General features: G+C 41.6%; 1 protein-coding gene across 1 annotated transcript; it reads left to right on the plus strand.

Annotated features, from left to right (window-relative positions):
* Nucleotides 1-8,204: 8,204 nt before the first annotated feature.
* Nucleotides 8,205-13,810, plus strand: LOC120049031 (E3 ubiquitin-protein ligase TRIM39-like). Its single transcript, XM_038995290.1, has 7 exons — nucleotides 8,205-8,780; nucleotides 9,046-9,141; nucleotides 10,255-10,488; nucleotides 11,046-11,193; nucleotides 11,402-11,428; nucleotides 11,592-11,773; nucleotides 13,445-13,810. Exons 1-7 carry the CDS (start codon nucleotides 8,205-8,207, stop codon nucleotides 13,808-13,810), a joined length of 1,629 nt encoding a protein of 542 aa, XP_038851218.1.
* Nucleotides 13,811-27,783: the final 13,973 nt, after the last annotated feature.

Below are 27,783 nucleotides of genomic sequence, written 5' to 3' on the forward strand. Positions count from 1 at the left end.
ATTAAGATCGGGTTAAAATTTCAGAGAACTATCCCTTGTAACCCCCTAGAGTCGATTGACCAACCTGTGCATCAATCTAAGTTACACAAATCCATCAGTTTCAGCTAGAGAACAGTTTTTTGTATTGGATGCATCTCAATCCACCGCATCCGTCAGTGTCACACTTCCACATCTGCAGTGAAAGGTGGCAGTGCAAGAGCGGGGTTTGTCAGACCATGCGATATCCTGACAAATCGGTCTTCTCACGAAAACGTCTGTAGCATCCGAATAGTTTGACCTACAAACTAAATGGAAAGTGGAGCTTCTCATGAACATTATGGTGTTCTATTTTTACGCTAGGGTCCCCACAAGTGTCACGGGACTGTCTGAATGTAACTGGTACAGGTTTTAAAAAATCTAATGGAAGTATGAAGGTAGTTGTGCCTACCCAAAAAGGGGGTTAAATGTATATGTAAAAAATACCATTTAAAAAAATATATAAAAATGGAAAGTATTCAGAACCCTTGACTTTTTCCCAAATTTTTTACTTGACAACTTTATTCTAAAATGTATTAAATTGTTTTTTCCCCCTCATCAATCTACAAACTATACCCCATAATGACAAAGCAAAAACAGTTTTTTGATTTTTTTTTCAGATGTATAAAAAAACAGAAATATTACATTTACATAAGTATTCAGACCCTTTACTCAGTACTTTGTTGAAGCACCTTTGGCAGCGATTACAGCATTGATTCTTCTTGGGTAAGACACTACAAGCTTGGTACACCTGTATTTGGGGAGTTTCTCCCATTTTTCTCTGCAGATCCTCTCAAGCTCTGTCAGGTTGGGTGGGGAGTGTTGCTGCACAGCTAGTTTCAGGTCTCTCCAGAGATGTTCGATCAGGTTCAAGTCTGGGCTCTAGCTGGGCCACTCAAGGACATTCAGAGACTTGTCCTGAAGCCACTCCTGCGATGTCTTGGCTGTGTGTTTCGGATCAGGTTTTCATCAAGGATCTCTCTGTGCTTTGCTCCATTAATCTTTTCCTCGATCCTGACTAGTTTCCCAGTCCCTGCCGCTGAAAAACATCCCCACAGCATGATGCTGCCACCACCATGCTTCACCGTAGGGATGGTGCCAGGTTTCTTCCAGACGTGACGCTTGGCATTCAGGCTAAAGAGTTCAATCTTGGTTTCATCAGACCAGAGAATCTTGTTCCCCTCCCCCCTCCCCCAAAATGTTAGACTCTAAGGAATTAAATACTGGCACCTATTTTAGTCCAATTCAAGCACTGAGTAAGACTCATAAAAATTAATGACATTGGGGTAAAATTTCAGAAAACTATCTCTTCAATACATTCACTGCAAATAAAAGTCAAATCTACTATGAATCTATAAAAACATTTAAAACATTTTATTGGTCCATATTTACAAAAAACATAAACTGATTAATTACTCAGTTTGGATAATTCAGTTTATATTCAGAAATTTTAATTAAAAGATATTAACCTGTTGAGTGGGTCTGGCCTGGTCTCTCTCTGGTCTGTGGACTGAGGTCTCCCTCTTGTTGTGTGTCTGGTGCCGTCTCTGTCAGTGGTTGTCTCTCCTCTATGCAGAGGTCCTTTAGAGGGCTGAGATGCAAAGTAACCCCCCAAACAACGCATTACAGTGTCTTTCCACTTCGACAGGTGAAACAAAATGGCCGCCGCTGCCGTGACTCTAAGTCATCCATTAGAGACTCCTAATGACTGGTCATTTCCCTAGCCTCGCTCACCATGTTAATCGAATTGCATTGCTTACCATGGTAATAGGCACTCCCCATATTAGCCTGTCAAATACCAGTTGTCAATGATGAATATGGCTACAAAGGTGACCACTTGGGTTGGTACCTGTGTGACCTGTATTCACCAGATGACTGTGTTAGCCCTCTGAGCTAAAGCCTATAGCATAGGCATTAGGCTGCCAACATGGGGTGTTGAGTGTAATGTTTAGCACTTTGTGACAACTGATATAAAAAGAGCTTTGTATAATACATTTGATTGAAAAACATGTGTTTCCACTGTGCTCCAGAATGATGTTACACCTAGGTACAGATCTATGATTAGCTCCACCTCCCCCAATCCTTACCTTTAACATTAGTGGGGGAAATGCAGAACTGTCCCTGCTTCAACATCTATGGGCAACTTCACCCTACACCTTCCACTGTCACTCCCAGCTGAGACTGAGGATGGAGCACGTTAGAGGTCCAAGTGCACCAGGTCCAAACATTCATGACATTGTCACACAGACGCAGAACCATTATGGGCCTGAGGGGCTGCGAAGAAAGGGGGAAAGAAAGGGGGAAGAACGAGAGAGACTGGTGTAGGATGAAGTATCCTCTAGACACTGATCTTGGGTCAGTTTCTCATCTTCCCTACTAATGGTTAAGGTTGGGATGGGGGAGGGGAAGCTGATCCTAGACTTGCAACTCGCAGAAACTTCACCCCAGAGCGAAAGAGACTGAAGAGAAAGAGGAAAAAGAGGAGAAGTGAGGGGGGAAGAGGAAGATGAGTAAAGGCAGAGATCTGGGCCTTTTCTCGTTTGGGCAAAAGTCCATCCTCTGTCCTCTCTCCTCCGTCCTTTCTTCTCCAAGACCCGGAAACCGATAAGTGGTCAAGTGGTCCAGAAGTGTGTCAATTCGTTAGTAGGCAAACGGAAGAAGGTCCTCCCCTCCTCGATAGCCTCCTTTTAGTGAGGAAGCACACGTGTATCCTACCACGGAAAAGTTTTGACATCTGCCACACCCCCTTTGAATCAGATGTTGTATTGTTGGAGGAGAAAAAGCATGCACACAATTTTTTTCAATATGCTACTTACAGTGCCTTCAGAAAGTATTCATACCCCTTGTCTTATTCCACATTTGGTAAGCAACTACAGTGTATATTTGGCCTTGTGTTTTAGGTTATTGGCATTGTGTTTTAGGTTATTGGCCTTGTGTTTTAGGTTATTGCCCTTCTGAAAGGTGAATTTGTCTCCCAGTTTCTGTTGGAAAGCAGACTGAACCAGGTTTTCCTCTAGGATTTTGCCTGTGCTTAGCTCTGTTCCGTTTCTTTTTATCATACCTATAACATGATGCAGCCACTACCATGCTTGAAAATATGAAGAGTGGTACTCAGTAATGTGTTGTGTTGGATTTGCCCCAAACATAACGCTTTGTATTCAGGAAATGAAGTTAATTTCTTTGTCACATTATTTGCAGTTTTACTTTAGTGCCTTATTACAAACAGGATGCATGTTTTTGAAAAATGGAATTCTGTACAAGCTTCCATCTTTTCATTCTGTAATTTAGGTTAGTATTGTGGAGTAACTAAAATGTTGTTAATCCATCCTTAGTTTTCTCCTATCACAGCCATCACTCTGTAACTGTTTTAAAGTCACCATTGGCCTCATGGTGAAATCCCTGAGCGGTTTCCTTTCTCTCCGCCAACTGAGTTAGAAAGGACTTCTGTATCTTTGTAGTGACTGGGTGTATTGATACACCATCCAACGTGTAATTAATAACTTCACCATGCTCAAAGGGATATTCAATGTCTGCTTTTACATGTTCTACCTGTCTACCAATAGGTGCCTTTCTTTGAGAGCAATGAAAATCCTCCCTGGTCTTTGTGGTTGAATCTCTGTTTGAAATTCATTGCTCGACTGAGGGACCTTACAGATAATTGTATGTGTGGGGTACAGAGATGAGGTAGTCATTCAAAAATCATGTTAAACACTATTATTTCACACGGAGTGATTCCATGCAACTTCTTATGTGACTTGTTAAGCAAAATGTTACTCCTGAACATATTTAGGCTTGCCATAACAAAGGGGTTGAATACTTACTGACTCAAGACATTTCAGCTTTTCATTTTAAATGAATTTGTAAAGATTTATAAAAACATAATTCCACTTTGACATTATGGGGTATTGTTTGTAGGCCAGTGACACAACACTTCAATTTAATCAATTTTAAATACAGGCTGTTACACAACAAAATGAGGAAAAAGTCAGGAGGTGTGAATACTTTCTGAAGGCACTGTATCCTTTTATTCATAAAATGTCTTGCACAACTAACTTAATTTGTTTTTATCACTTTACACATTTATTTTGGGATCCACCCCTGTAAACACAATTTGCTTCATGATGCACGAATGGAGAAGGAGCTTCTTGTTTCATACAAGCGCATTTTCGTCCACGTTCGCTCTCCTCGCCGCCTCTCCTCGATTACCTTTGACCTTTTTTAATGAAAGAAGGCAAGGGAGGACACAATAGGGAGGACGCAGGAGTTGATCAAATCTAATTGAGAAAAGGCCCTGGTTGGATTGAGGATGGGATACTCATATCAGGAAATGAACAAGAAGGTATGAAGGAACCAGCACTGACAGACACAGATATACTGATACTACCCCCTCGAGGTTGCTTTTGAGATGAGCAGCTCTCTTCAGTCATTCTAAATAATATGCTAGTGTTGATATTGGAACAGATCCAATTGCCTGGGTTGTCTTGAGTTCCCATTTGTCAGTAAGAGCTGGAGTGGGAGGGACTTAATAGATGCAGGCAGCTCAGGTGCTGCTGTCGAGTCATGACACAGTCACACTGATTCCACATGACCTCATAGTCACACCCATAGCCTAGTTAGTGAACACACCTTGGACTATTGTACTTATACTGGATGCATCATTTGATTTATGATGCATTAGTGCCTAGAGTTTTGCAATTGTGTTACTGTAATGAACTTCAGTTTGTCAGTGTTATCTTACTCTGACCTCCCTGCTTGGTTGTTTGTGTGTGTGTGCATGTGCATGCCTATGTTTGTTCAGCTTTAATTTGGTAATGCATCATACCACATGTCAGGTGGTCAGCTGTCCATTTAGGTGAGTCATCATGGCTAGAAAACGTTGCCACTTGGACTGAATAGGCACGCCCCTAACACACACACACACACACACAAATAAGTCATTGCATTGTAAAGTGAATGCATGTCTACGCAAAACAAATAACCATGATTGTGTTTTGTGGTGAATGCTGTCGCATTAAGGCAGGTTTTAAACAGAGACAGACAGAGAGACAGACAGGCAGGCAGGCAGACAGACATGCAGCACTGAGGCACATGAGCGGGAGGGGTTAACTGACTTGTGAATAACTGCATTGATACCTTATGACTTTTACCTGTTTTACAGCTAGCCTTACAAAGTCTACCTGCCACACTCACAAGTGACCTGTCCCGGTGTGCGTTAGAAGAGATCTTCAGGGCTGGCTGCTGCTAGCTGCAGAGAGCTGAAGTAGGTACCCAACACAATGAAGAGTAAGTATCGATATTAAACATTCAAGAAAAATTGACAGTGTAACAGATACTGTTATGTTGACAGCTACAGTGCAAGGGACTGTATGATCGAATAGGAGGGACAGTAGTTATATGCTTGAACTGTCATTATGTGTCAGTGAAGACATACAGAACCAGTCAAAAGTTTGGACACACCTACTCATTCAAGGGTTTTTCTTTATTTTTTACTATTTTCTACATTGTATGAAATAACACAAATGGAATTTGTAGTAACCAAAAATGTGTTAAAAAAATTCCCCCCAAAATTATATTTTAGATTCTTCAAAGTAGTCACCCTTTGCCTTGATGACAGCTTTGCTCACTCTTGGCATTCTCTCAACCAGATTCATGAGGAATGCTATCCCAACAGTCTTGAAGGAGTTCCCACATATGCTGAGCACTTGTTGTCTGCTTTTCCTTCACTCTGCGGTCCAAATCATCCCAAACAATCTCAATTGGGTTGAGGTCGGGTGATTGTGGAAGCCAGGTCATCTGATGCACCACTCCATCACTCTCCTTCTTGGTCAAATAGCCCTTACACGGCCTGGAGGTGTGTTGGGTCATTGTCCTGTTGAAAAACAAATGATAGTCCCACTAAGCGCAAACCAGATGTGATGGCGTGTTGATGCAGAATGCTGTGGTAGCCATTCTGGTTAAGTGTGCCTTGAATTCTAAATAAATCCCTGACAGTGTCACCAGCAAAGCACCCCACACCATCACACCTCCTCCTCCATGCTTCACAGTGGGAACCATCATCCATTCACCTACTCTGCATCTCATGAAGACACGGCGGTTGGAACCAAAAATCTCAAATTTGGACTCATCAGACCAAAGGACAGATTTCCACCGGTCTAATGTTTAATGCTCATGTTTCTTGGCCCAAGCAAGTCTCTTCTTATTGGTGTCCCTTAGTAGTGGTTTCTTTGTAGAAATTCGACCATGAAGGCCTGATTCACGCAGTCTCCTCTGAACAGTTGATGTTGAGATGTGTCTGTTACTTGATCTCTGTGATGCATTTATTTGGGATGCAATTTCTGAGGCTGGTAACTCTAATGAACTTACCCTCTGCAGCAGAGGTAACTGTGGGTCTTCCTTTCCTGTGGTGGTCCTCATGAGAGCCAGTTTCATCATAGCGCTTGATGGTTTTTGCGACTGCACTTGAAGAAACTTTCAAAGTTCTTGAAATGTTCCAGATTGACTGACCTTCATGTCTTAAAGTAATGATGAACTGTCATTTCTCTTTGCTTATTTGAGCTGTTCTTGCCATAATATGGTCTTGGTCTTTTCCGAAATAGGGATATCTTCTGTATACCACCCCTACCTTGTCACAACACAACTGATTGGCTCAAACGCATTAAGAAGGAAAGAAATTCCAATATTGAACTTTTAACAAGGCACACCTGTTAATTGAAATTCATTCCAGGTGACTACCTCATGAAGCTGGTTGAGAGAATGCCAAAAGTGTGCAAAGCTGTTATTGAGACAAAGGGTGGCTACTTTGAAGAATCTCAAATATAAATTATATTTTGATTTGTTTAACACTTTTTTGGTTACCACATGATTCCATATGTGTTATTTAATAGTTGTGATTCACTGTTATTTTACAATGTAGAAAATAGTAAAAATAAAGAAATACCCTTGAATGAGTAGGTTTTACTATTTCAATGGTGAGAAATATACTGAATAAAAATCTAAATGCAACATGCAACAATTTCAACGATTTTACTGACTTACAGTTTATATAACGAAATCAATAGAAATAAATGAATTAAGCCCTAGTCTATGGATTTCACAAGGCTGGGCAGGGGCACAGCCATGGGTGGGCCTGGTTCCTAAGTGGGTGGGCCTATGCCCTCCCAGGCCCACCCATTAGGCCCACCCATTAGGGCTTAATTCATTTATTTCAATTGATTTCGTTATTTCAGCCAATAAGAATGAGTTTTTCCCCCCAAAAGGTCTTTATTTACAGACAGAAATAGGTCCTGGGGTGACGTGGTTACACGTGGTCAGCAGTTGTGAGGCCAGTTGGACGTACTGCTAAATTCTCTAAAACAACATTGGAGACAGCTTAAGGTAGAAAGAGTAACATGCAATTATTTGGCAACAGCTCTGGTGGACATTCCTGCAGTCAGCATACCAATTGCAATCTGTGGCATTGTGTTGTGTGACAAAACTGCACATTTTAGAGTGGTCTTTTATTGGTCCCCAGCACAAGGTGCATCTGTGTAATGATCATGCTGTTGAATCAGCTTCTTGATATGCCACACCTGTCACCACACCTGTCAGGTGGATGGATTATCTTGGCAATGGATAAATGCTCACTAACAGGGATATAAACAAATGTGTGCATACAATTGGAGAGAATTAAGCTTTTTGTGCGTATGGAACATTTCTGGTATCTTTTATTTCAGCTCATGAAACATGGAACAAACACTTTACATGTTGCGTTTATATTTTTGCTCAGTATAGTTATTTAGAGTATTATAATCCGTAAATTGCATCGCAATGCCAAGGATGTTGTGCTAATAATGTTTATGTTCAAGTAGTGTTACAAGGGTAGCAGAGTAGAACACTATCAAAAATAAAGGAGAGCGGTACCCTGTAGGAGCTCAGATAAGATATTTTAATACCAACGTTTCAGAAATGAGAAATAACACTTTTTTGAATTGTTATCATAGCACAATTGTTATCATACTGATCTTGTAATGCTTGTCATTGGCGTCCACTCAACACTGACTTCCTCTCTCAGTGATCATTATGGACTGTATAATGTCAAACTGCCTATGTCCTAAATGGCTCCCTATTTTCTAGGGCTCTGGTCAAAAGTAGTGCACTACATAGGAAGTAGTTTGGGACGTACACTATATGTTCCTCTTTTCTCTCCAGAGATGGCTTCCCCTACTAGTCTGCTATCAGAGAATCAGTTCCAGTGTTCTGTCTGTCTGGATGTGTTCACTGACCCAGTCACGACCCCATGTGGCCACACCTTCTGCATGGCCTGTATCAGAGGGCTCTGGAAGATCAGTTATGGCTGTAAGTGCCCAACCTGTGAGATAACCTTCACAGTTAGGCCCCAAATTAGCATCAATGTTGCATTCAAAGAAATCACCGATCAATTCAAGAGGATTCAAGTTGGCATCTCAAACCTAACTGTCGCTAAGCCTGGTGAGGTGGCCTGCGATGTCTGTACCGGAGGGACGATCAAGGCCCTCAAGTCCTGCTTGGTGTGTCTGACCTCTTACTGCGAGCCTCACCTGGAGCCTCACAAGAGAGTTGCTACGCTGAAGGTCCACAAACTGATTGACCCTATGGAGAACTTGGAAGACAGGATGTGTAAGAAGCACGAGAAGCTCCTGGAGTCGTTCTGTAAGACCGACCAGATGTGTGTCTGTCAGTTCTGCACCGAGACGTGCCACAAGACTCACCACACCGTTGCTATAGAGGAGGAGTGTGGGGAAAAGAAGGTACTGTAGGCATTGGGGGATGAATGTTGATACACAATAGTGATTAACTTTTTTGTGATCAATTGCTTTTTATTTACTTTTTTTGTTTAAAGGACAAGAATCAATAGGGCCCAAACTCTGATCTTGGGTTTAACCCCAGTGTGGAAAACTCTACTCCTTCCAGCACATCTTGACCCAGATCTTCACCCATAATTGCAACTGTTACATCTAGCCCAGTACTACTACACCTACTTCTTAGATGGTTTGCATGTCCTTCTTTCTGTAGGCTCAGATAAAGAAGATGGAGACAGGAGTTCAGCAGATGATCCAGTCCAGACAGAAGAAGGTGGAGGAGATCAAACATTCAATGGAACTCAGTAGGGTAAGTTCTGCAAACAATCAGAGATGGATGTGAAATCAATACGGCAGGGTTTAATTATTGTCCAAATGTATTTAAACAAAAAGGTGCAACCCTATATACTGTATGTATCTGTAAGCTGTCTCCAAATGCAATATTTTGTAGAGCATTACTGTCTTTGTGGTGTAACATAGGGTCAGTGGTATAAAGTACTTAAGTAAAAATACATTACAATTTTTTTATTTTTTTTTACAACTTTTACATTCCCAAAGGAAAGATTGTACTTTTTACTCTATACATTTTTCCTGACACCCAAAAGCACTCGTAACATTTTGAATGCTTAGCAGGACAGGAAAATGGTCCAATTCACATACTTATCAAGAGAACATCCCTGGTCATCCCTACTGCCTGATCTGGCGGACTCACTAAACACCAACGCTTCATTTGTAAATGATGTCTGAGTGTTGGAGATAGCCCCTGGCTATTCATAAAAAATGAATAACAAATCAAATAAAAATGATGCCGTCTGGTTTGCTACATATAAGGAATTTGAAATGATGTATAAGTTTACTTTTGATACATAGCGTTTCCTGCAGTCAGATGACCTAGTTGCCTCATGGGTGGAATGTTACTAATAGTTTTCATAATTTCATAATAAATAAAAATTATTTTAAAGAACCTGCCGAAAATACGATGTTTCTATTTCACACAGTTTTGCTATATTTCCGTGTTGGGATACAAACTCAAAATGTAATACATTTCAACTCTATATCTGACATGGTACAGGTGTCTTCTTTTTTCTAAGCCCACAACCATGTGTGTGAGGTGTATACTTTTGTTTCTAAATTGATTTGTTTAAAACTACTAAGAAACACTCTGTGTAACCCTGATTTAGCCCACTTCAGTAAATGAAGTACATTTTAGCAATTACATTTACTTTTGATACTTTGATACTTAAGTATATTTCAAACCAAATACTTGTAGAATTTTACTGGGTGTCTTTCCATTTTACTTGAGTCATTTTCTATTAAGCTATCTTTACTTTTACTCAAGTATGACAATTGGGTACTTTTTCCACCACTGCACAGAGTTCAAGTCTCAGTCCAACTTTTTTCTAAATGTATTTAATTTCATCAGATAACTTCTAAGAAAGAGATGGAAGATGGTGCACAGATCTTCACTGCTCTGGTGAAATCCATCAAGAGAAGCCAGGCTGAGCTCAATGAGGGGATCGAGGAGAAGCAGAAAGCAGCAGAGAGACGAGCTGAAGGGCTCGTCAAAGAGCTGGAGCAGGAAATCACTGTGCTAAAGAAGAGAGGCACTGATTTGGAGCAGCTCTCACACACCGAGGACCACCTCCACCTCCTACAGGTTAGTGTCCCTCTATCTGGTCAATATGGACAATTGAACTTATACATTGATTTTAAGACTTGACAAACCAATAGACCAGGGGTCCCCAACTACATTCAGTCTTGGGCTGATTTGTTCTTGAGCGGATGGTCGGGGGACCGGAACATAATTATAAATCATTTGTATATTGTAAATTGACTGCAAGAATCCCAAACAGATATAGTATTTGACAAAAACATAATAATTTCAAACCTTGATGACATTGATTACATTGGTATACGATCATATAATGTCTCTCTATTTATGTGTGGGAATATTTGGGGAGAGATTTACTTCATTGCAATCACTTGGAGCTGATTTCCTGGAGATTTACAGTCTTTTAGGTTCAACAATGAACATTTTTATAAAATAAAATCCTCAGAAAACTTGGGTGACCAAATAAAATCACACACGGGCTGAATTTGGCCCCCGGGATGCAAGATTGGGAACCTTGCAATAGGCCAACTAAACAATCACAAGACAAGACATCATTCTCCAGAAAGATGGATGTGTTTCTTTTTTTTCTCTTCCCGTTTTAGATTTTACCATCGCTGTGCACCACTCCACCCACCAAGGACTGGTCTGAGATCAGTGTTGACTCTGACATGTGTGTGGGGAATGTGAGGAGAGCTCTATCTCAACTAGAGGACACACTTAAGAATGAGTTAGAGACCCTGAAAGAGAAAGGTAAATTAAACACATTATACTTTTTTATGACTTGCGGAAAACCTATGCATATGCACAGATTCAGTATCAATGAAGTGGGAAATTATACTAATCAAGCACATGGCTATGATATTATACTGAATGTTACGTTCATGATGAGAATAATATGTAGTTCTGGTAATGTATTCCTGTAACAACTGAGAATATTTCATTTTCTATTGTGCCCCAGAGTTTAAGAGGATCCAGAAGTATGCAGGTATAATACTATTTTCATAATGACTCTCACTATCTTCATCATTCTCACTGTCTTCATCATGCTCCATGCCTGCAACTCTGAGGTGCTATGACTGTTTCTAAAAGGCCATATAACACTTCATAAAGCATTTACGAGAATTTCCATGCTCTCTGTATCTCAACAGTGGACGTGACTTTGGACCCGGACACCGCACACCCCAACATCGTCCTGTCCTCTGACTACAAGCAGGCACGGCGCGGTGACATGTTGCAGATTCTCCCTGACAACCCCCAGCGCTTCGACCCGGTGCTTTGTATCTTGGGGAAGAGAGGTTTCTCCATTGGGAGGTTCTACTTTGAGGTTCAGGTAGACAAACATTGGGCGAATCCTAACTTCCACTGACATTAGATCAGTTTCTGCAGTTGTTTTTTTTACCAGCTTCTGTGCCAAGTCGGATGTGTATGAACAATTTTCTTCGCCTAAACCCTGTGTTGGGGAAGCTACTCTGAAAATGTAGTTACCAAGCTACCAATTACTTCACAATAGAAGAAGTTAAGCTACCATTAAGAAAAATGTAGTTTAGTTAAATAAAGTTACTTTGAATAAGTAGTTCACTACATCTAAACTATCATATCTAAATCATATCTACAAATTGCAAGAACAGATCACACTGGAGTCAGCCTACTAAACAAAAAAACTGTTTGAAGTGATAATTTGGCATGTCTGACATTCTTGCCTACTTCACCCAAATGTTTATTTATTTTTACAAAAAAGTAGGGTGTAGTTCGGTTTAGGCTCCTCAGAGGAGGAAGGGGAGGACCATCCTCCTCAGTGAATTTCATACAAATAAAAATAGTGAAAAATAAAAGTAATCCTTTTTAGATCAAACTACACTAAATATTTTCACATGCCAACAATTAATTGAGAAAAATACACTGTTTAGCAATGAAGGTCTACAGTAGCCTCAACAGCACTCTGTAGGGTAGCACAATGGTGTAGTCGGAGGACAGCTAGTTTCCGTCCTCTTCTAGATACATTGACTTCAATACAAAACCTAGGAGGCTCGTGGAACTCTTCCAAGTCAAGGTAAACTTTTGTTTTTATTAATTTATTGCCAGCGGGGCTCACCGGTATGACTGCTAAACTGATTGCTAACTGTACACCGCACTGCATGATTGTAGCGGGTTTACTAACGCGTTAGTTCTAGTAGCTATGTTTACTTGACGTTAGCTAATATGTTTGTTGCATTAGCTGTTATGAAAGTTTGCCTTGGAAGTTTTTTTTGCCTGGTCACAGACAGCTGATGTATTGAACACTGAAGTACATAGGCGAGGGGAAAAGGTGAGAGGAGGAAAGCACATAGATGCGAAAAGGAATTATACAACGATCAAAGGGATCATGCTGTCTGTATGTGGCTGCTATGAAAGTGAACTGTTTGCGTGTGATCAGGGGGGTATTTATTCCGCCGATTCTGTTGAAAAACGTTTCTTAAACGGAAGCAAACAGAACGAAACAGGGATAAACATACCTGAATTTGTCCAATAGAAACTCTCGTTTGCAACTGTTGGACTAATGATAATGATTACACCCTAGATCAGATAGATGAAGGCAAGAGTGTGCAAGGCGGTATTGAATGTGTCATTCTGTCCCCTTGGTAAAGTTGAATTCATAGGCTAGGTTGTAGCAACTTCATGATGGGTATAGGGACAATTCGATTATCATGTAGTAGCCTAAACCTATAGATGTTACAATGAGCTGGGTAAGTGGAATATGAATGACAGTCATCCAATATGCTGTAATAGAAATAAGACCACGCTCATAACTAAAGTTAATTATATTAAATGGCACCAACTGCCACTGGTGTAGTTCCAGTAGTTAGCTACACCGCTACATAGCAAAAAGTTATTAACTACCACCAAGCTACTGCAAATTTGGTTTGATTACTCGTTGAACTACATGTAGTTCACTACCCAACAATAAACCTAAGCCTAAACTTAACCCTAACTCTAGCACTAATCCTCTTTTTGTTATTCACAGGTGGGGGACAAGACCTACTGGGATCTGGGCGTGGTCAGAGAGTCCGTCAACAGGAAGGGGATGATAACTTCGACCCCAGAGAACGGCTACTGGACCATTAGGCTCAGAGGAGGGGAAGAGTACCGGGCCCTTGCATCCCCCTCCATTCTCCTCTCCCTGGGGGAGAAACCCCAGAAGGTTGGGGTGTTTGTGGATTATGAGGAAGGGTTAGTGTCCTTTTACGATGTGGAGGCCAAGGCTCATATCTATTCTTTCACTGGATACTCCTTCACTGAAAGGCTCTATCCATTCCTCAGCCCCAGTGTTAGTGATGATGGTAAAAACTCAGCCCCATTGGTCATCTCCCCTGTCAATCATGAAGGTTAGGTTTCTGATTTGCCTCTAACCATTCCTCAGTTCCAGTGGGTGCGTTCAGCAGGACACAACGTTTTGGAACTTTCAGATAGAAATATGCAATGTAGAACACACGTGCCTCTCTGACATGTAGAATAATGTTTCACGTCAGCTCTATTTATGGCATTTCGATCTGCAACATTCAACAATGTCTGGCTATTTAATGTGGCACACGCAACACAATACGAATGCAGCCATTGTAAAAACATATTTTATTTGTATTTTACCTGGTTGACTGAAAACACATTCTCATTTACAACAGTGAGCTGGGGAATAGTTACAGGGGAGAGAAGGGGGGATGAAATGAGACAATTGGAAGCTGGGGATAATTAGGTGGCCATGATAGTATGAGGGCCAGATTGGACATCGGGGTTAACACCCCTACTCTTACAAGTGCCATGGGATCTTTAGTGACCACAGAGAGTCAGGACATACATTTAACGTCCCATCCAAAAGACAGCACCCTACACATGGCAATGTCCCCAATCACTACCCTGGGGAATTGGGATAATTTTTGGGACCAGAGGAAAGAGTGCCTCCTACTGGACCTCTACCACCACTTCCAGCAGCATCTGCTCTCCCATTCAGGGATTGACCAGGACCAACCCTGCTTAGCTTCAGCCAGCAGTGGGATGCAGAGTGGTATGCTGCTAGCCCCATTGGTCATCTCCCTTGTCAATCAGGGTGTGCGACCATGTAAAATAACCTTGTGATTAAAGACTAACAAGTCACTTAAATGCTTTGGTTGACATTGCACTTAATCTTGACCAGTTGTCTACAAATTCGAATAAATGTATTGTTTTAGATTTTTCAATTAAACTGTCTCTGATAAAAGTTTGCATCAATACTTGTCATATTACTTAGGCCCTATGTGTTATAATACTCAATGGGAATAAACATTTTGAATGTGCGCATTTACTGTAATGTCATGCTTTTCCTTCCATCTGCGTGTAACATACTAATTTGCATCCACCCAGAACCAGAGTTTCCATGAGTTTTGCATAGGCCTACTGGTGCTGAGAGCTCAGCTGCATGCAGAGACCTCAGAGGACATTGTCTGCATCCCAAATTACACCATATTCCCTTTATGGTGCACCACTTTTCACTGGGGCTCTGGTCAAAAGTAGTGCACTATTTACTGTGGGAAAGAGGGTGCTATTTGAGACTTGATCATTTTCCAAATGAACCATGGATATAACCACATACTTTTTTTTAATGGGAAATCTTGGATTCAAACAACAATGAACACTTGTTTATTGTAAACGCCTCAAATGACAGATGATAGTGTTCTTCCATGTCTTATCAGTCAGTGAACCATACCAGGAATGCTCAAAACATTTTACATTCTCAGGTTCCAATTACAATATTTATATATGTTTCTATTCTAATAGTTTACTATAGGGTTCTCAAAGTTTTTGCGTCCGGGGACACCTTTACTGTTGGCAAATTCATCAGGGATCCCTTCATAATCAGAACACCACTCGAGTGCGATAAAAATAGCCTACAAGGAGTTTTACTATGACATCTTCAGTACATGTCTGTACGAACCAAGTCTCTGGCCCGGAGAAAGAACATTTATAAGGCCCGCCTCTTGGCATCGGAGAGAACATTTAGCAGTTGTCAAGCTAATTTCCTGCAATTCAAGGGGAAGAAATTTTTTGTTACTGCAGCTTATTACATTATATTGTATTGTATTACACACTTTACACTTATTTAATGGATCCCTTGGCTTAAAGTCATTTAATCTGTTGTTAGTAATATTGATTAATACTTTCTTTGTTATATATTTTTTGATCTAGCTGCGGACCCCCAGCAATAACTCAGCGGACCCCACTTTGAGCACCCCTGGGCTAGTAGACCCTACAACTCTAACGGCCCACAGAAAAAGAGATACCTATTTTATTTTGAAGGTCAGGTTCAACTTGTGGACTGGAGAATATGTCTTAGAAACAGCATGTTTACTCAATAAAGGAAAACGTGACTTGCTTGACATAGTGATCTAGCCCTAACCCTAACCCTTATTCTAAACCTTACCCTAACGTAACCTTAGCAAGCAGTTGCTTATCAGCATATAGTTTGTTGATAGTATGACCTTCTGTAGAGCATCTACAGATGAAAAATCAGGACTATCCAAATAAAGTGTGACCTGCATTTCCCCCACTAATTGTTAGGATTGAAGAAGGGGAAGCTGATCCTAGATCTGTGTCTAGGGGTAACTTCAAGGAACCTAACACACATGCTCACATACAGGTGAGTGAGTAAAGGGGAAGGAGGCCATGTCACCTATATGTCTAATGTTTGCATCTTTCCATTTCATCCCAAATGGCACCCTATTCCATATGTAGTGTATTACTTATGACTAGGGCTCTGGTCAAAGGTAGTGCACCATGTAGGGAGCTAGGGTGCCATTTGGGACACAGTCTCCAGGTCAGAGAGAGAAAAGACCCAACTGCAAAGGAGGAGGGACAGATAAAGAAAGAGGGAGAGAGAGAGTGCGGCAGTGTATCTCTGGGGTTGTCTTTGCATCATACACAGAATTGCATTTCTCCACAGGGCTGTGTACCCTCTCCTCCTGCCTCAACTCATGAGTACAACTATGTTAACGACCCTAAGAACTGGACTGAGGCACAGAGCTACTGCAAAGAGAAGTACACTGACCCGGTCACCACAGAAAACATTGATGACATGAACCGTTGGAGAAGGGAGACACCATAGTGTGGCAGTGGTCTCTGTCAGACGAACATTACTATGGGGATGGATTAACCATTTTTTTCCATTAGCGCCGGTTGTAGGCCATGTAATTTAATTCTAATTAGCGCCAGGTAATTTAATTCTGCATTTAGACGAGGTACTCAAAAACGGTCATACCAGTCGTTATAGAGGGCCAAGACAGCAAGAAAGATGGTGGCGGCACAAGCAAGCTAGCGCGACGGTATACGTTGCTATGGTAATTTCAGTAAACAAACAGTGCAAATCAACATCCGGTAGATAACAACGCTACAGCAGACGGCAAAAGTTAAAATATTTGAACTCAACAGCATTTATAGTCGTTCTCTCATTGAAAACAATGACATCCGGTTTGCTGTCTACCGTCTACCTGGTTCCATCGAAACACAGCATTAGTGGTAAAGAGTCGAAAATCACTTAGCCTAATTATTGTTTTCTGGCACATTCATTTATTTTCTTTTACGTGTATCACATAGCCAGCCAAGCGGAGTCTAGACGTATATAAGCTATTGACTGTGCTTTGATTGACAGCTGAACAGCAAGTGTTTACTAATTGATAAAAGATGTCGAACCGACTGAATAAAGTCGATCTCCTATATCCCTTTGCCATTCATAAATCATGCAACGTGGTTATATGTCCAAGGTATCACATCCCAAAAAGTAAACCAAATTATTTCCTAGGTTTCCTTTCTTAGGATGTCGGGGCTTGCTAGACAGTGGCGCTAAAGTGAGTGACTCTTCTCTTGTCAGTCAGTGTAGGCTACCGAATGAGAGCCGATCATTTAGCTCCCTAATTTGCATAGGCCACTGTTGGTAGGCCTAGGCATTTTGGAGATTATCTGCAGATAAATTATGAAAACATTTGATGAAGATGGTGAATCATCACTGCAGGAACAATAGAGAGAGCCTCATTCAGGTCCAAATTATGTAAATCGGGGCCGTCACGAAATCCAGGCTTTGCAACAGAATTCAACAATATTCAAAAATGTATTGACCTTAGTAGAGAATTGACTAAATGTAACTATACCCAAAAATCTAAATTCCTCAGATTTTTCCCAGACTGCAAAAGTGGTCTCCTAGTGTGATTTAAGAACTGTTGTGGACTTAGAACATCCAGTTTGGTTGTGTTTCTATTATAAAGTGTGATTTTGAGAGGGAAAATCTGAATTTAAAAAAAGAACAAAATGGAGAAAACAAAATATAGAAAAGAAGAAAACGGAATCAGGTAATCTGCTTTTTTTACCATCTACCAATCAGTGCCCTTCTTTGCGAGTCATTTAAAAATTGCCATGGTCTTTGTGGTTAAATCTGTGTTTGAAATTCACTGCTCGACTGAGGGACCTTACAGATAATTGTATGTGTGGGGTTCAGAGGTGAGGTAGTTATTCAAAAATCATGTTAATATTGCACATGCAAGTCCATGCAGCTTATTATGACTTGCTAAGAACATTTTTACTCCTGAACTTATTTATTTAGGCTTGCCATAACAAACGGGTTGAATACTTATTGACTCAAGACATTTCAGCTTTACATTTTTTGTTATCTGTAAAATTTTCTAAAAACAGAATTCCACTTTGGCATTATGGTGTATTGTGTTCAGGCCAGATACAAAATATCTGAATTTGTCACGCCCTGGCCTTAGTTATCTTTATTATTTTAGGTCAGGGTGTGACATGGGGGATGTTTGTGTGTTTTTGTCTCGTATAGGGTGTTTGTATTGTATAGTTTTTTTTTGTAGATTTCATGGGGTTGTGTTCAGTGTAGGTGTTTATGTATGTCTATGGTTGCCTGGATTGGTTCTCAATTAGAGACAGCTGTCATTAGTTGTCTCTGATTGAGAGTCATATTTAGGCAGCCATAGGCATTAGGTAGGTTGTGGGTAATTGTCTATGTTTGACGTTAGTAGCGTGTGGCTGCACTTTCGTTTGTAGCGTCACTGTTGTTTTTGTTTAGTGTGTATTAGTGTTCGTTTTCATTTTCTCAAATAAAAGAAGATGTATCTATATCACGCTGCGCCTTGGTCCTCTCTTTCACCCGAAGACGATCGTGACAGAATTGAATCCATTTTAAATTCAGGCGGTAACACAACAAAATGTGGAAAAAGTCAAGGAGTATGAATACTTTCTGAAGGCACTATATTTCTCTGAGCGTGAGGTGGATATATAGCATTTAGCAAAAAACATTATTATTTGTCTGTAATAGATTTTCACCAAATACATGTCTGGCATGATTAGATAGTAAAAAAAACTCCAATCTCTTCTATAATTTCTTTAAACAATAAAAGCTAATTTACCAACATTTCTGAAAATGGACATATAGCGTTTTGGAATTAAACTCTTCATATGTATGATCCATATAAATCATGTTTGAAAATAATTATAAACGTGTTTGTAAAGTAGTAATTCAATACATTTGAGTTAAACCTTGTAACTCTGGGCAGTGAAATAATTTCCACTTCTTCTGTGTGATGATGTCATGGCCCGTGGCGGTGTGACTGTGAAGGTTTGGGCCTGATGCACCTTGACCTCTCACCTGCTGCATCCTAAGTCTCAGCTGGGAGGGACAGTGGATACACTGAGCTTTTCCGGTCTGTCATTCAAAACCACATGTTGGCAGCCTAATGCCTAGGCTTTAGCTCAGTGGTTCTCAAACCTCTCCTTGGGGACCCTCAAGCATTTAAACATTTCTGAACTACCTTATAAAGGGCTTGATGATTAGTTGAAAAGTTGATTCAGGTGTGCTAGCTCTGGAAAATATAAAAATCATGGAATGGCTGGGGGTCCCCGAGGAGAGGTTTGAGAATCATAGATTTAGCTCATAGGGCAAACAGTCGTCTGGCGAACACAAGGGACCCAGGTTCAATCCCAGTTGGTCACCTTGGTCACATTTATCGCTGGCCATTGGTATTTGCTAGGCTAATGAAGGGAGTGCCTATTACCATGGTGAGCGAAGCTAGGGAAATGACTGGTCATTAGGAGTCGCTAATGGATGACTTGGAGTTTCACCTGTAGAAGTGGAAAGATACTGCAAGGTTCCACCACCATATTTTACAATAAGTATGGGGTTATTTTCTGCTTATTATTTTCTGCTCATTTTCACGGTAATGGAATTATGCTTTGAATCTGATTTTTCACTTTAAAATGTATACCAAACAAAAACCATTGATTTCTAACTGCTTTGAACAATTTACACATTTATTGGAAGAACTGTGCAGATGCAAAGTTTGTTATGAGAATTAGGGTCAAATCTCCCTCCTTTTCTTTATTTGACCATGTTTTCCAAAAACTCCAACTTGAGATTCAAAGATGTCTGAAGAAAGAATGGGGTGTCAGTTATGACATGACATCTTGAGTTTGAAAAGATTTGTTTTGGTTATTGAACAACAGTAGGTGAAGTGGATTTACATCCGGTAACCAAATTACATCATGGGTCCCTGATCTGTACTAAACAGAAATGAATAATTATGTTTATGAATATCATTCTCTTCATGGTGATGTACATTTACATTTTGAGTCATTAGCAGAGGGCCAAGAGTCCAGAGATGGCAGAGTGGAGTGGTTGGGTTGTAGGGTTTGAGCATAGTCTGAAGGAACAGAGGGGCAGTTCCTCTTGCTGCTCCATAGGCAAGCACCATGGTCTTGTAGTGGATGCGAGCTTTGACTGGAAGCCAGTGGAGTGTGCAGAGGAGTAGGGTGACATGGGAGAACATGGGAAGGTTGAAAACCAGGTAGGCTGCCGCGTTTTAGATAAATTGTAGGGGTTTGATGGCACAAGCGGGGAGACCAGCCAACAGCGAGTTGCAGTAGTCCAGACGGGACTACTCCTCGATTAGGACATGCACCACTTCCTGTGTGAGGTAGGGTTGTACTCTACAGACGTTGTAGAGCATGAGCCTGCAGGAGCGAGTCACTGCTTTGATGTTTACAGAGAACAGGGTGTTGTCCAGGGTCACACCAAGGATCTTTGCACTCTGGGAGGGTGACACTGGAGTTGTCAACCGTGATGGAGAGGTCTTTGAGCGTACAGGCCTTCCTCGGGAGGAAGAGCTGCGCCGTCTTGTCGAGGTTGAGCTTGAGGTGGTGGGCCGACAACCAAGCTGAGATATCTGCCATGCACGCAGAGATGCGTGTTGCCACCTGTGTGTCAGAAGGGGGGAAGGAGAAAAGTAGTTGAGTGTTATCCGCATAGCAATGACAGGAGAGACCATATGAGGATATGACGGAGCTGAGTGACTTGGTGTATAGAGATAAGCGATCCTAGAACCAAGCCTTGAGTACACCAGCAAGTACATGGTGCAGACAGATCCTCTCCACGTCACCTGGTAGGAGCGGTCTGCCAGGTAGGATGCAATTCAAGAGTGTGCAGAGCCTGAGACGCCCAGCCCTGAGAGGGTGAAGAGGAGGATCTGATGGTTCACGGTGTCGAAGATAGATCTAGGAGGATGAGAACAGAGGGGAGACGAGTCAAATTTGGCAGTGAGGAGAGCCTATGTGACACAGAAAAGAGCAGTCTCTGTTGAGTGACCCATCTTGAAGCCTGACTGGTTCGGGTCAAGAAGATCGTTCTGAGAGAGATAATGAGAGAGTTGAGAGACAGCACGCACAAGTGTTTTGGAAAGAAAAGAAAGGGATACAGGTCTATAGTTTGACGTCAGATGAGTCAAGTGTTGGTTTCTTGAAGAGGGGAGCAACTCGGGCCATTTTGAAGTCAGAGGGGATGCAGCCAGTGGTCAGGAATGAGTTGATGAGGAAATTGAGGAATGGTAAAAGGTCTCCAAAGATGGTCTGGACAAGGGAGGAGGGGATGGGGTCGAGCAGGTAGGTTGTCGGGCGGCCTGACCTCACTAGTCACAGGATTTCATCTGGCGAGAGAGGAGAAAGAGGTCAAAGCGTAGTGTAGTTCTGTGTTTGTGGAACCAGTGGACTCAATCGGCTGAGTGAATGAGGAGTGGATGTCGTCAACCTTCTTTTCAAAGTGGTTGACAAAGTCGTCTGCAGAGAGGGAGGAGGGAGGGTGTGGAGGATTAAGGAGGGTTTCCTAGGGTTAGAGGCAGAAGCTTGACATTTAGAAAGTGGCTTTAGCAGTGGATACAGAGGAAGAGAAGGTAGAAAGGGGGCCGTGAAAGGACAATAGGTCTTCCGGAAGTTTAGTTTTCCTCCATTTTCGCTCAGCTGCCCGCAGCCCTGTTTTGTCAACTCGCAATGAGTCACTCAGCCACGGAGCAGGAGCGGAAGGCCAAGCCGGTCGGGAGGAAAGGGGACAGTACGAGTCATAGGATGTGGAAAGGGAGGAGAGTAGGGTCGAAGAGGCAGAATCAGGACACAGGAGGGAGAAGGATTTAGCAGAAGTGAGAAATTATAGAAGAGGAGAGAGTAGTGGGAGAGAGAGAGCGAAGATTGTGACACCGCATGACCATCTTGGTAGGGGCTGAGTGGCTAGGGTTGGAGGAAAGGGAGACAGAAAAGGAAACAAAGTAGTGATCAGAGACCTGGAGGGGAGTTGCAGTGAGATTAGTAGGCTTACAGCCTCTAGTAAATATGAGTTCAAGTGTATTGCCTGCCTTGTGAGTTGGAGGGGATTGGGAAAGAGTGAGGTCAAAAGAGGCAAGGAGAGGAAAGAGAGATTTGGAAAGAAATTAAAAGTCTGACGTCGGGAGGTTGAAGTCGCCAAGTACGAAGAGCGGTGAGACATCGTCAGGAAATGAGCTTATCAAGGTGTCAAATTCTCCAAGGGCACCTGGTGGGCAATAGATGACAAAAATGTTAAGCTTGAGAGAACAAGTGACAGTGACAACATGAAATTCTAATTAGCAGATGGACAGGTGAGAGAGGGACAAAAGAGAAAATCTCCAGTTAGGAGAAATGATTAGCCCTGTGGCACCACCACAATGGCAAGATGCTCTTGGACTATGTGAGAAAACGTAGCTAGATGGAGAGAGCAGCTGGAGTAGCAGGGTTCTCTGGAGTGATCCAAGTCTCTGTTAGGGCCAAAAAGTCAAGGGACTGAAGAGCAGCACAGGCTGAGATGAACTCTGCATTCTTGACTGCAGATCGGCAGTTCCGAACGCTGCCAAAGACATGGAATTCCACATGGGTTGTGGGCTCAGGGTACACAAAATTAGGAGGGTTGCAGCCAAGGGGTGGGGAGCATCTGTAAAGCCTACAGGGAGAGGAGCGAAAAGGTATAGAAAAGAGACATAGTTGCCAAAGCTACAAAAGCGCAAAATGAGATCATCAGAAAATTACTAGGTAAAATACTCAAGTGAGAGTGTGGTGTGGAGACTTCCTCTCTTTTCTTCCTCAAAGAACTCGGCAGAACAACTCGGCAGAACCATCTTTGTTTCTCGGCGACGAGACCACCACTGACATGACCACTACTTACAGCTGCCGCTGAGAGGCCAGGGGAGACTGAAGTACTAACACTAATTGCTAATTGCCTAGCAGAGGTGAAGAGAACACCTCCCTGTACTAATTTCCAAAACAAGTTACAAATTGCCCTGTCCCTTGATTCTGGTTGATGTGTCAACAATCATCTGCAAGTTATGAGCAGTCAGCAGTTCACACACCAAGTAGGCTACTGGGAAGACAGGCAGCATTTAAAGTAGATGGCCCTAGCTAGAAAAAAGACAGTACTAGACAACAGATAAAGACATGGAGATATCAGGAGTCCTCAAGCAAAATATGATTTTTTATTTAACTAGGCAAGTCAGTTAAGAACAAATTATTATTTACAATGACAGCCTAGGAACAGTGGGTTAACTGCCTTGTTCAAGGGAGGAATGACAGATTTTTACCTTGGGGATTTGGTCTAGCAACCTTTTGGTTACCGACCCAACACTCTAACCACTAGGCTACCTGCCACCCCGGCAGATATATCCTGATGTATCCTGAATAGGTAAACAAGGTAAAAAATATGCACTATCCTGCTTTTGCATATTTGGGTATTATTCTACACAATGGCTATTATAATAAGGAGCTCTGCTCTAGGGCTGTTACCATGACCGTATTACTGCCACACTGGCGGTCACGAGTCATGACGGCAGTCAAATTAGGCTTCTCCAAGCTCTGATGCTGCCGATGGTCATTAGTAGCCTACCAAACTTGCTAACTGCCTGGTACTCAACACTCTATTGTCCCTCTAATCACTCTGACATCAATGAAAATGTAATTGAAAATCTAATCAAACACTTGTTGCCCAACATTTTTATAGGCTATGCAATTACATGAGAAAACAGTGATGGCCTCTATTAAAAAGAGGAGGATTCCACCAGCTTTCTATAGGCTAGGCCTACTATATTTATTTCTCAACTTTCCTAATATGTGAACGACTGGCTCGATTCGGTCTCATGTAGCAAAATTTTAATTTGTGTTTTTTGGATACATTGGATAAAAGTAGAGACTCAGAGCTAGAAAATGGTATATCATACACTATACTTGAGGAACAATGGGAAAGTAATTATGTTTCGAAAGTTGATTCACTTGTAACCTCACTTTTAAGAAAATGGCCCTTGAATGTTTTGATACCTATTGGAGAGCTGTTCTTTGTCTACACCCATTCAGCATAGTTAACACCCTCTTAAGCTTTAGCCCCACCTGGGCTCCCATCTCTTTAAGGATTCACATGTGAGGCTATGTACTAAACAACCAAAGATTTCAAGACTAAAGGCTGGTTTATACTACGGGTGTGTAATCTGGAGTGCCAGAGTGGGCTCTGGGTGTTAGAGTGTTGTCAGATTGTCCATTTGTAAATTCAGAGAGTTTCGCTCTCGGAGCGTTCAGAGCGCACACTGGATGCTCTGGACGAGGAGTAGTGGTTGATCCGAGCGTTCTGACCTAAAAACAACAGTCAAGCACCCAAGCTATCTGGCTAACGTTGGCTAGCTTGCTAGCTACTTCCAGACACAAATGAGAGAACAGCTCACTGACCATTGAATTCGCCCTTGCAGAGCTGGTTAGGCTGTTTTTATGTTATCCAGAGCGTTGTTGACTGCAACTGTGCTGCTGGCAACAATTTCATTGCACTTTTTTGCCAACGTTTACTGACACCGGCCATATTCAACTGGTGTTGAGTGTTCATAAATTAATCAGTTGTTCTGCGCTCTGGCACACTTAGACGAGAGTGCTCTGAAATCGGAGTAGATAGCCAGACCGAACATTCTATTGAAATAGGTACTTGCATAGTAGAGTCTTTTGTTTAGACATGTAGCTAGCCAGCTAGCTAAACAATTAACCATAATCCCAGCTCATAATGTTACTACCCTGCATGAATCTGCAGGTAGCTAACCAACCAGGTTCAATGTTAGCTAGCTACCTGGGCTCCCGAGTGGCGCAGCGGTCTTAGGCACTCCATCTCAGTGCTAGAGGCGTCACAAACCCTGGTTTGTTTCCAGGCTGTATCACAACCGGCTGTGATTGGGAGTCCCATAGGGCGGTGCTCAATTGGCCCAGCGTCGTCCGGGTTAGGGTTTGGCCGGGGTTCTTAAATGACTTGCCTAGTTAAATAAACAAAAATAATACCTGGCTGGCATGAAAATGAACCACGGGAAAAGCATCCACCATTTGCTATAAAAAAAATTCTGCTGCCCCTGTTTCGAGACAGGTGCATGATAATGGTCCATTCTAAATCAAATTTCAAACATATATTATTTTGTATATGTAAAGACAAGATTAAATCAAGAATAGTGTCATGGGTGACAATACTAGCCTATCACTCGTGAATTATATATTATCACTTGTGGATGATGCCCAGTTTAAGGCAAGAAACAGTGCATGCTTGTTTTTATGGCTTTTTCAAATCCTAGTACCTGTTGATAAATTATTGAGCTATTTCTTCACATTATAAGCGGAGCTATGTACACATGGCAGTAGGCTATAAGCGCAAAACTTCCGTTAGCAGGAAAACAACATTCTCAAAAGTGACCACAAATGTGATTATGCATGTAATGCTTTTATTATAAAGGTGCATTTTTATGGTGAAAATTATCTTCCCCAAACTTGAAACTCACACATATAGCCCAAAGGTGTATATGTTTTGATAAGGTTGTATCACAACTAAAGTGGCTAAATAACTTCTTAAAATGAAGCACATTAACCCACTTTACAACTGGTGTAGAGCCTAACTGGCATACATACGCAGCGTGTGAGTTTCAAGTTTGGGGAAGATCATTTTCACCCTAAAAATGCACCTTTATAATAAAAGCATTACATGCATAATCGCATTTGCAGTCACTTTTAAAAAAGGTGTTTTCCGCTAATGGAACATTTGCGCTTATAGTCTACTGCCGTGTGCGCATTTCTGCGCTTATAATGTGAGGAAATAGCCTAATAGTTTATCAACATTTTAAGCTAAATGTTCTCATCTGTTGCGTCAGGCTCATTGCTTAAAACATTTTTTTTTATGCTAGTGGTTGTATTAATTTGGGATCTATCGCATCCCACAACTGTCCTAGACTATGTTTGGAATATTTATTTTTGGCACAGTGTAACGACCTGGGTGTCGTGGGTGTGAAAGTCAGGCGCAGGAAACAGAGAGTTCAAGAGAGTGCTCTTTAATGCACACACGGCGGACATAGGCCACCTCACGAAACACTGGGTGCCGAAAAACAAATGCCCCAAACACGGGGACTAAAACAGTCCAGCAAAACCCACGAACAGGAACAAACACGTTCGTCTCCAACATACACAAATGTTACCACAATCAATCCCGCACAAAGAAACAGGCGGGACAGCTGACTAATAAAGCCCTACTAATCACCACAAACTCATAACAGGTGTAACCAATAAACATACAAGGAGGGGGAGGAAAGAATCAGTGGCAGCTAGTAGGCCGGCGACGACGACCGCTGAGCGCCACCCGAACGGGAAGGGGAGCCACCTTCGGTCGGAGTCGTGACACACAGAATAGAATAGGTCAACCTTTGTACTGTGGGGGATAGAAGATTGTCATAGGCTAGAGCTTTTGCTGTTTGTTAGGCCTACTCATTTTGTTGACTGACGAAAAGTAATTGGGTACAGTTCTTCCAATATCTTCAATATACCAGTTGCGTCTCCGATGTGTCCCGATGCGTCCCCGGAGAGCCATGTGAGTGAGAGGTGCTTCGGCATCCAGCTGGGAGAAGTGAATTATAATTACTATATTCAGCCCGAGGGCACAATAGCCAGTGGCTGCAAAGGCCTGTTTACAGCCACACAAAGAGGATGCAGCTGGGAAAGCATTATCAAGTGCTCGTCAAATTGGCAATGAGAGACTGATGAAGTATGTGCAGCCTGCGCAAAAAACAAAGCAGAGCTGATGCCTTTCATGCAACGTTTTTCAAATCATAATTGGAGTCGCATCATGCAGCCTTAGAATGTATAAAAAAATCTAAACATAATAGCCCAACATTTGTATCACAACTAAAGTTACATAAATAACTCTAAATTAAGCATATAGGAATACCTATGTCTTTGTTAACTGCTCAACACAGAACAGCCACATGTGCTCACTCCCTCAAATCGTTTGGAGAAAATATCCTTTCTATTTTATTCAGCTATGTTAAATTGTATTCTTAATACTATAAAATAATATAAAATAATGCCACTGAATTCTAAGCAAATCTTTTCTGCTAAATGAACAAGTGTAGCCCACAGCCATATGGCATAGCCAGATCAGGCCCTAACATAAGGACAACTCAGAGTATGCTATTCATTCTGTTCTTCTGAAATAGACTACATTTTCTTCATATCATGTTTCTTTAGACCTGTCTAAAATAAATAATGGATTTATTGTGATGGTGTGGGCTATATTAGATGGATTTATTATACTTTATAAAGTGTAAATGTTCCAAAGGTCTGCATCAGTGGCTTGTAGGCTATGCATGGAAGCCAGGAGATGCTAAATGTGTTTATATTAATTAACGGTCAATTACCATGGCAGTTATTTGCTTGACAATCACCAGCTGACAAAATTTCACGACCGCCACAGCCTTAGCTCCACCCCCAAACAAGACCACATTATGTTGGTCCGACCAGACCAAATCTGAAACAATTATAGATGTCGGTGTTTCACAAGTTTGGACATCACAGTACAGCACAGTAGAGTTCAGTACAATACAGTAGAGTTCAGTACAATACAGTACAGTACAGTAGAGTAGAGTACAGTACAATACAGTACAGCACAGTAGAGTACAGTACAGCACAGTAGAATACAGTACAGTACAGTACAATACAGTAGAGTACAGT

This window comes from Salvelinus namaycush, chromosome 6 (assembly GCF_016432855.1).
Source record: "Salvelinus namaycush isolate Seneca chromosome 6, SaNama_1.0, whole genome shotgun sequence".
Classification (NCBI taxonomy): domain Eukaryota; kingdom Metazoa; phylum Chordata; class Actinopteri; order Salmoniformes; family Salmonidae; genus Salvelinus; species Salvelinus namaycush.

What these genes read in the sequence shown, in the direction of transcription:
- LOC120049031 (XM_038995290.1), top strand. Translation starts at nt 8,205, where the DNA reads ATGGCTTCCCCTACTAGTCTGCTATCAGAGAATCAGTTCCAGTGTTCT. An exon ending in AGGAGTGTGGGGAAAAGAAG is followed by an intron (nt 8,781 to 9,045) that starts GTACTGTAGGCA and finishes TTCTTTCTGTAG; the next exon opens with GCTCAGATAAAGAAGATGGA. An exon ending in GAGGATCCAGAAGTATGCAG is followed by an intron (nt 11,429 to 11,591) that starts GTATAATACTAT and finishes GTATCTCAACAG; the next exon opens with TGGACGTGACTTTGGACCCG.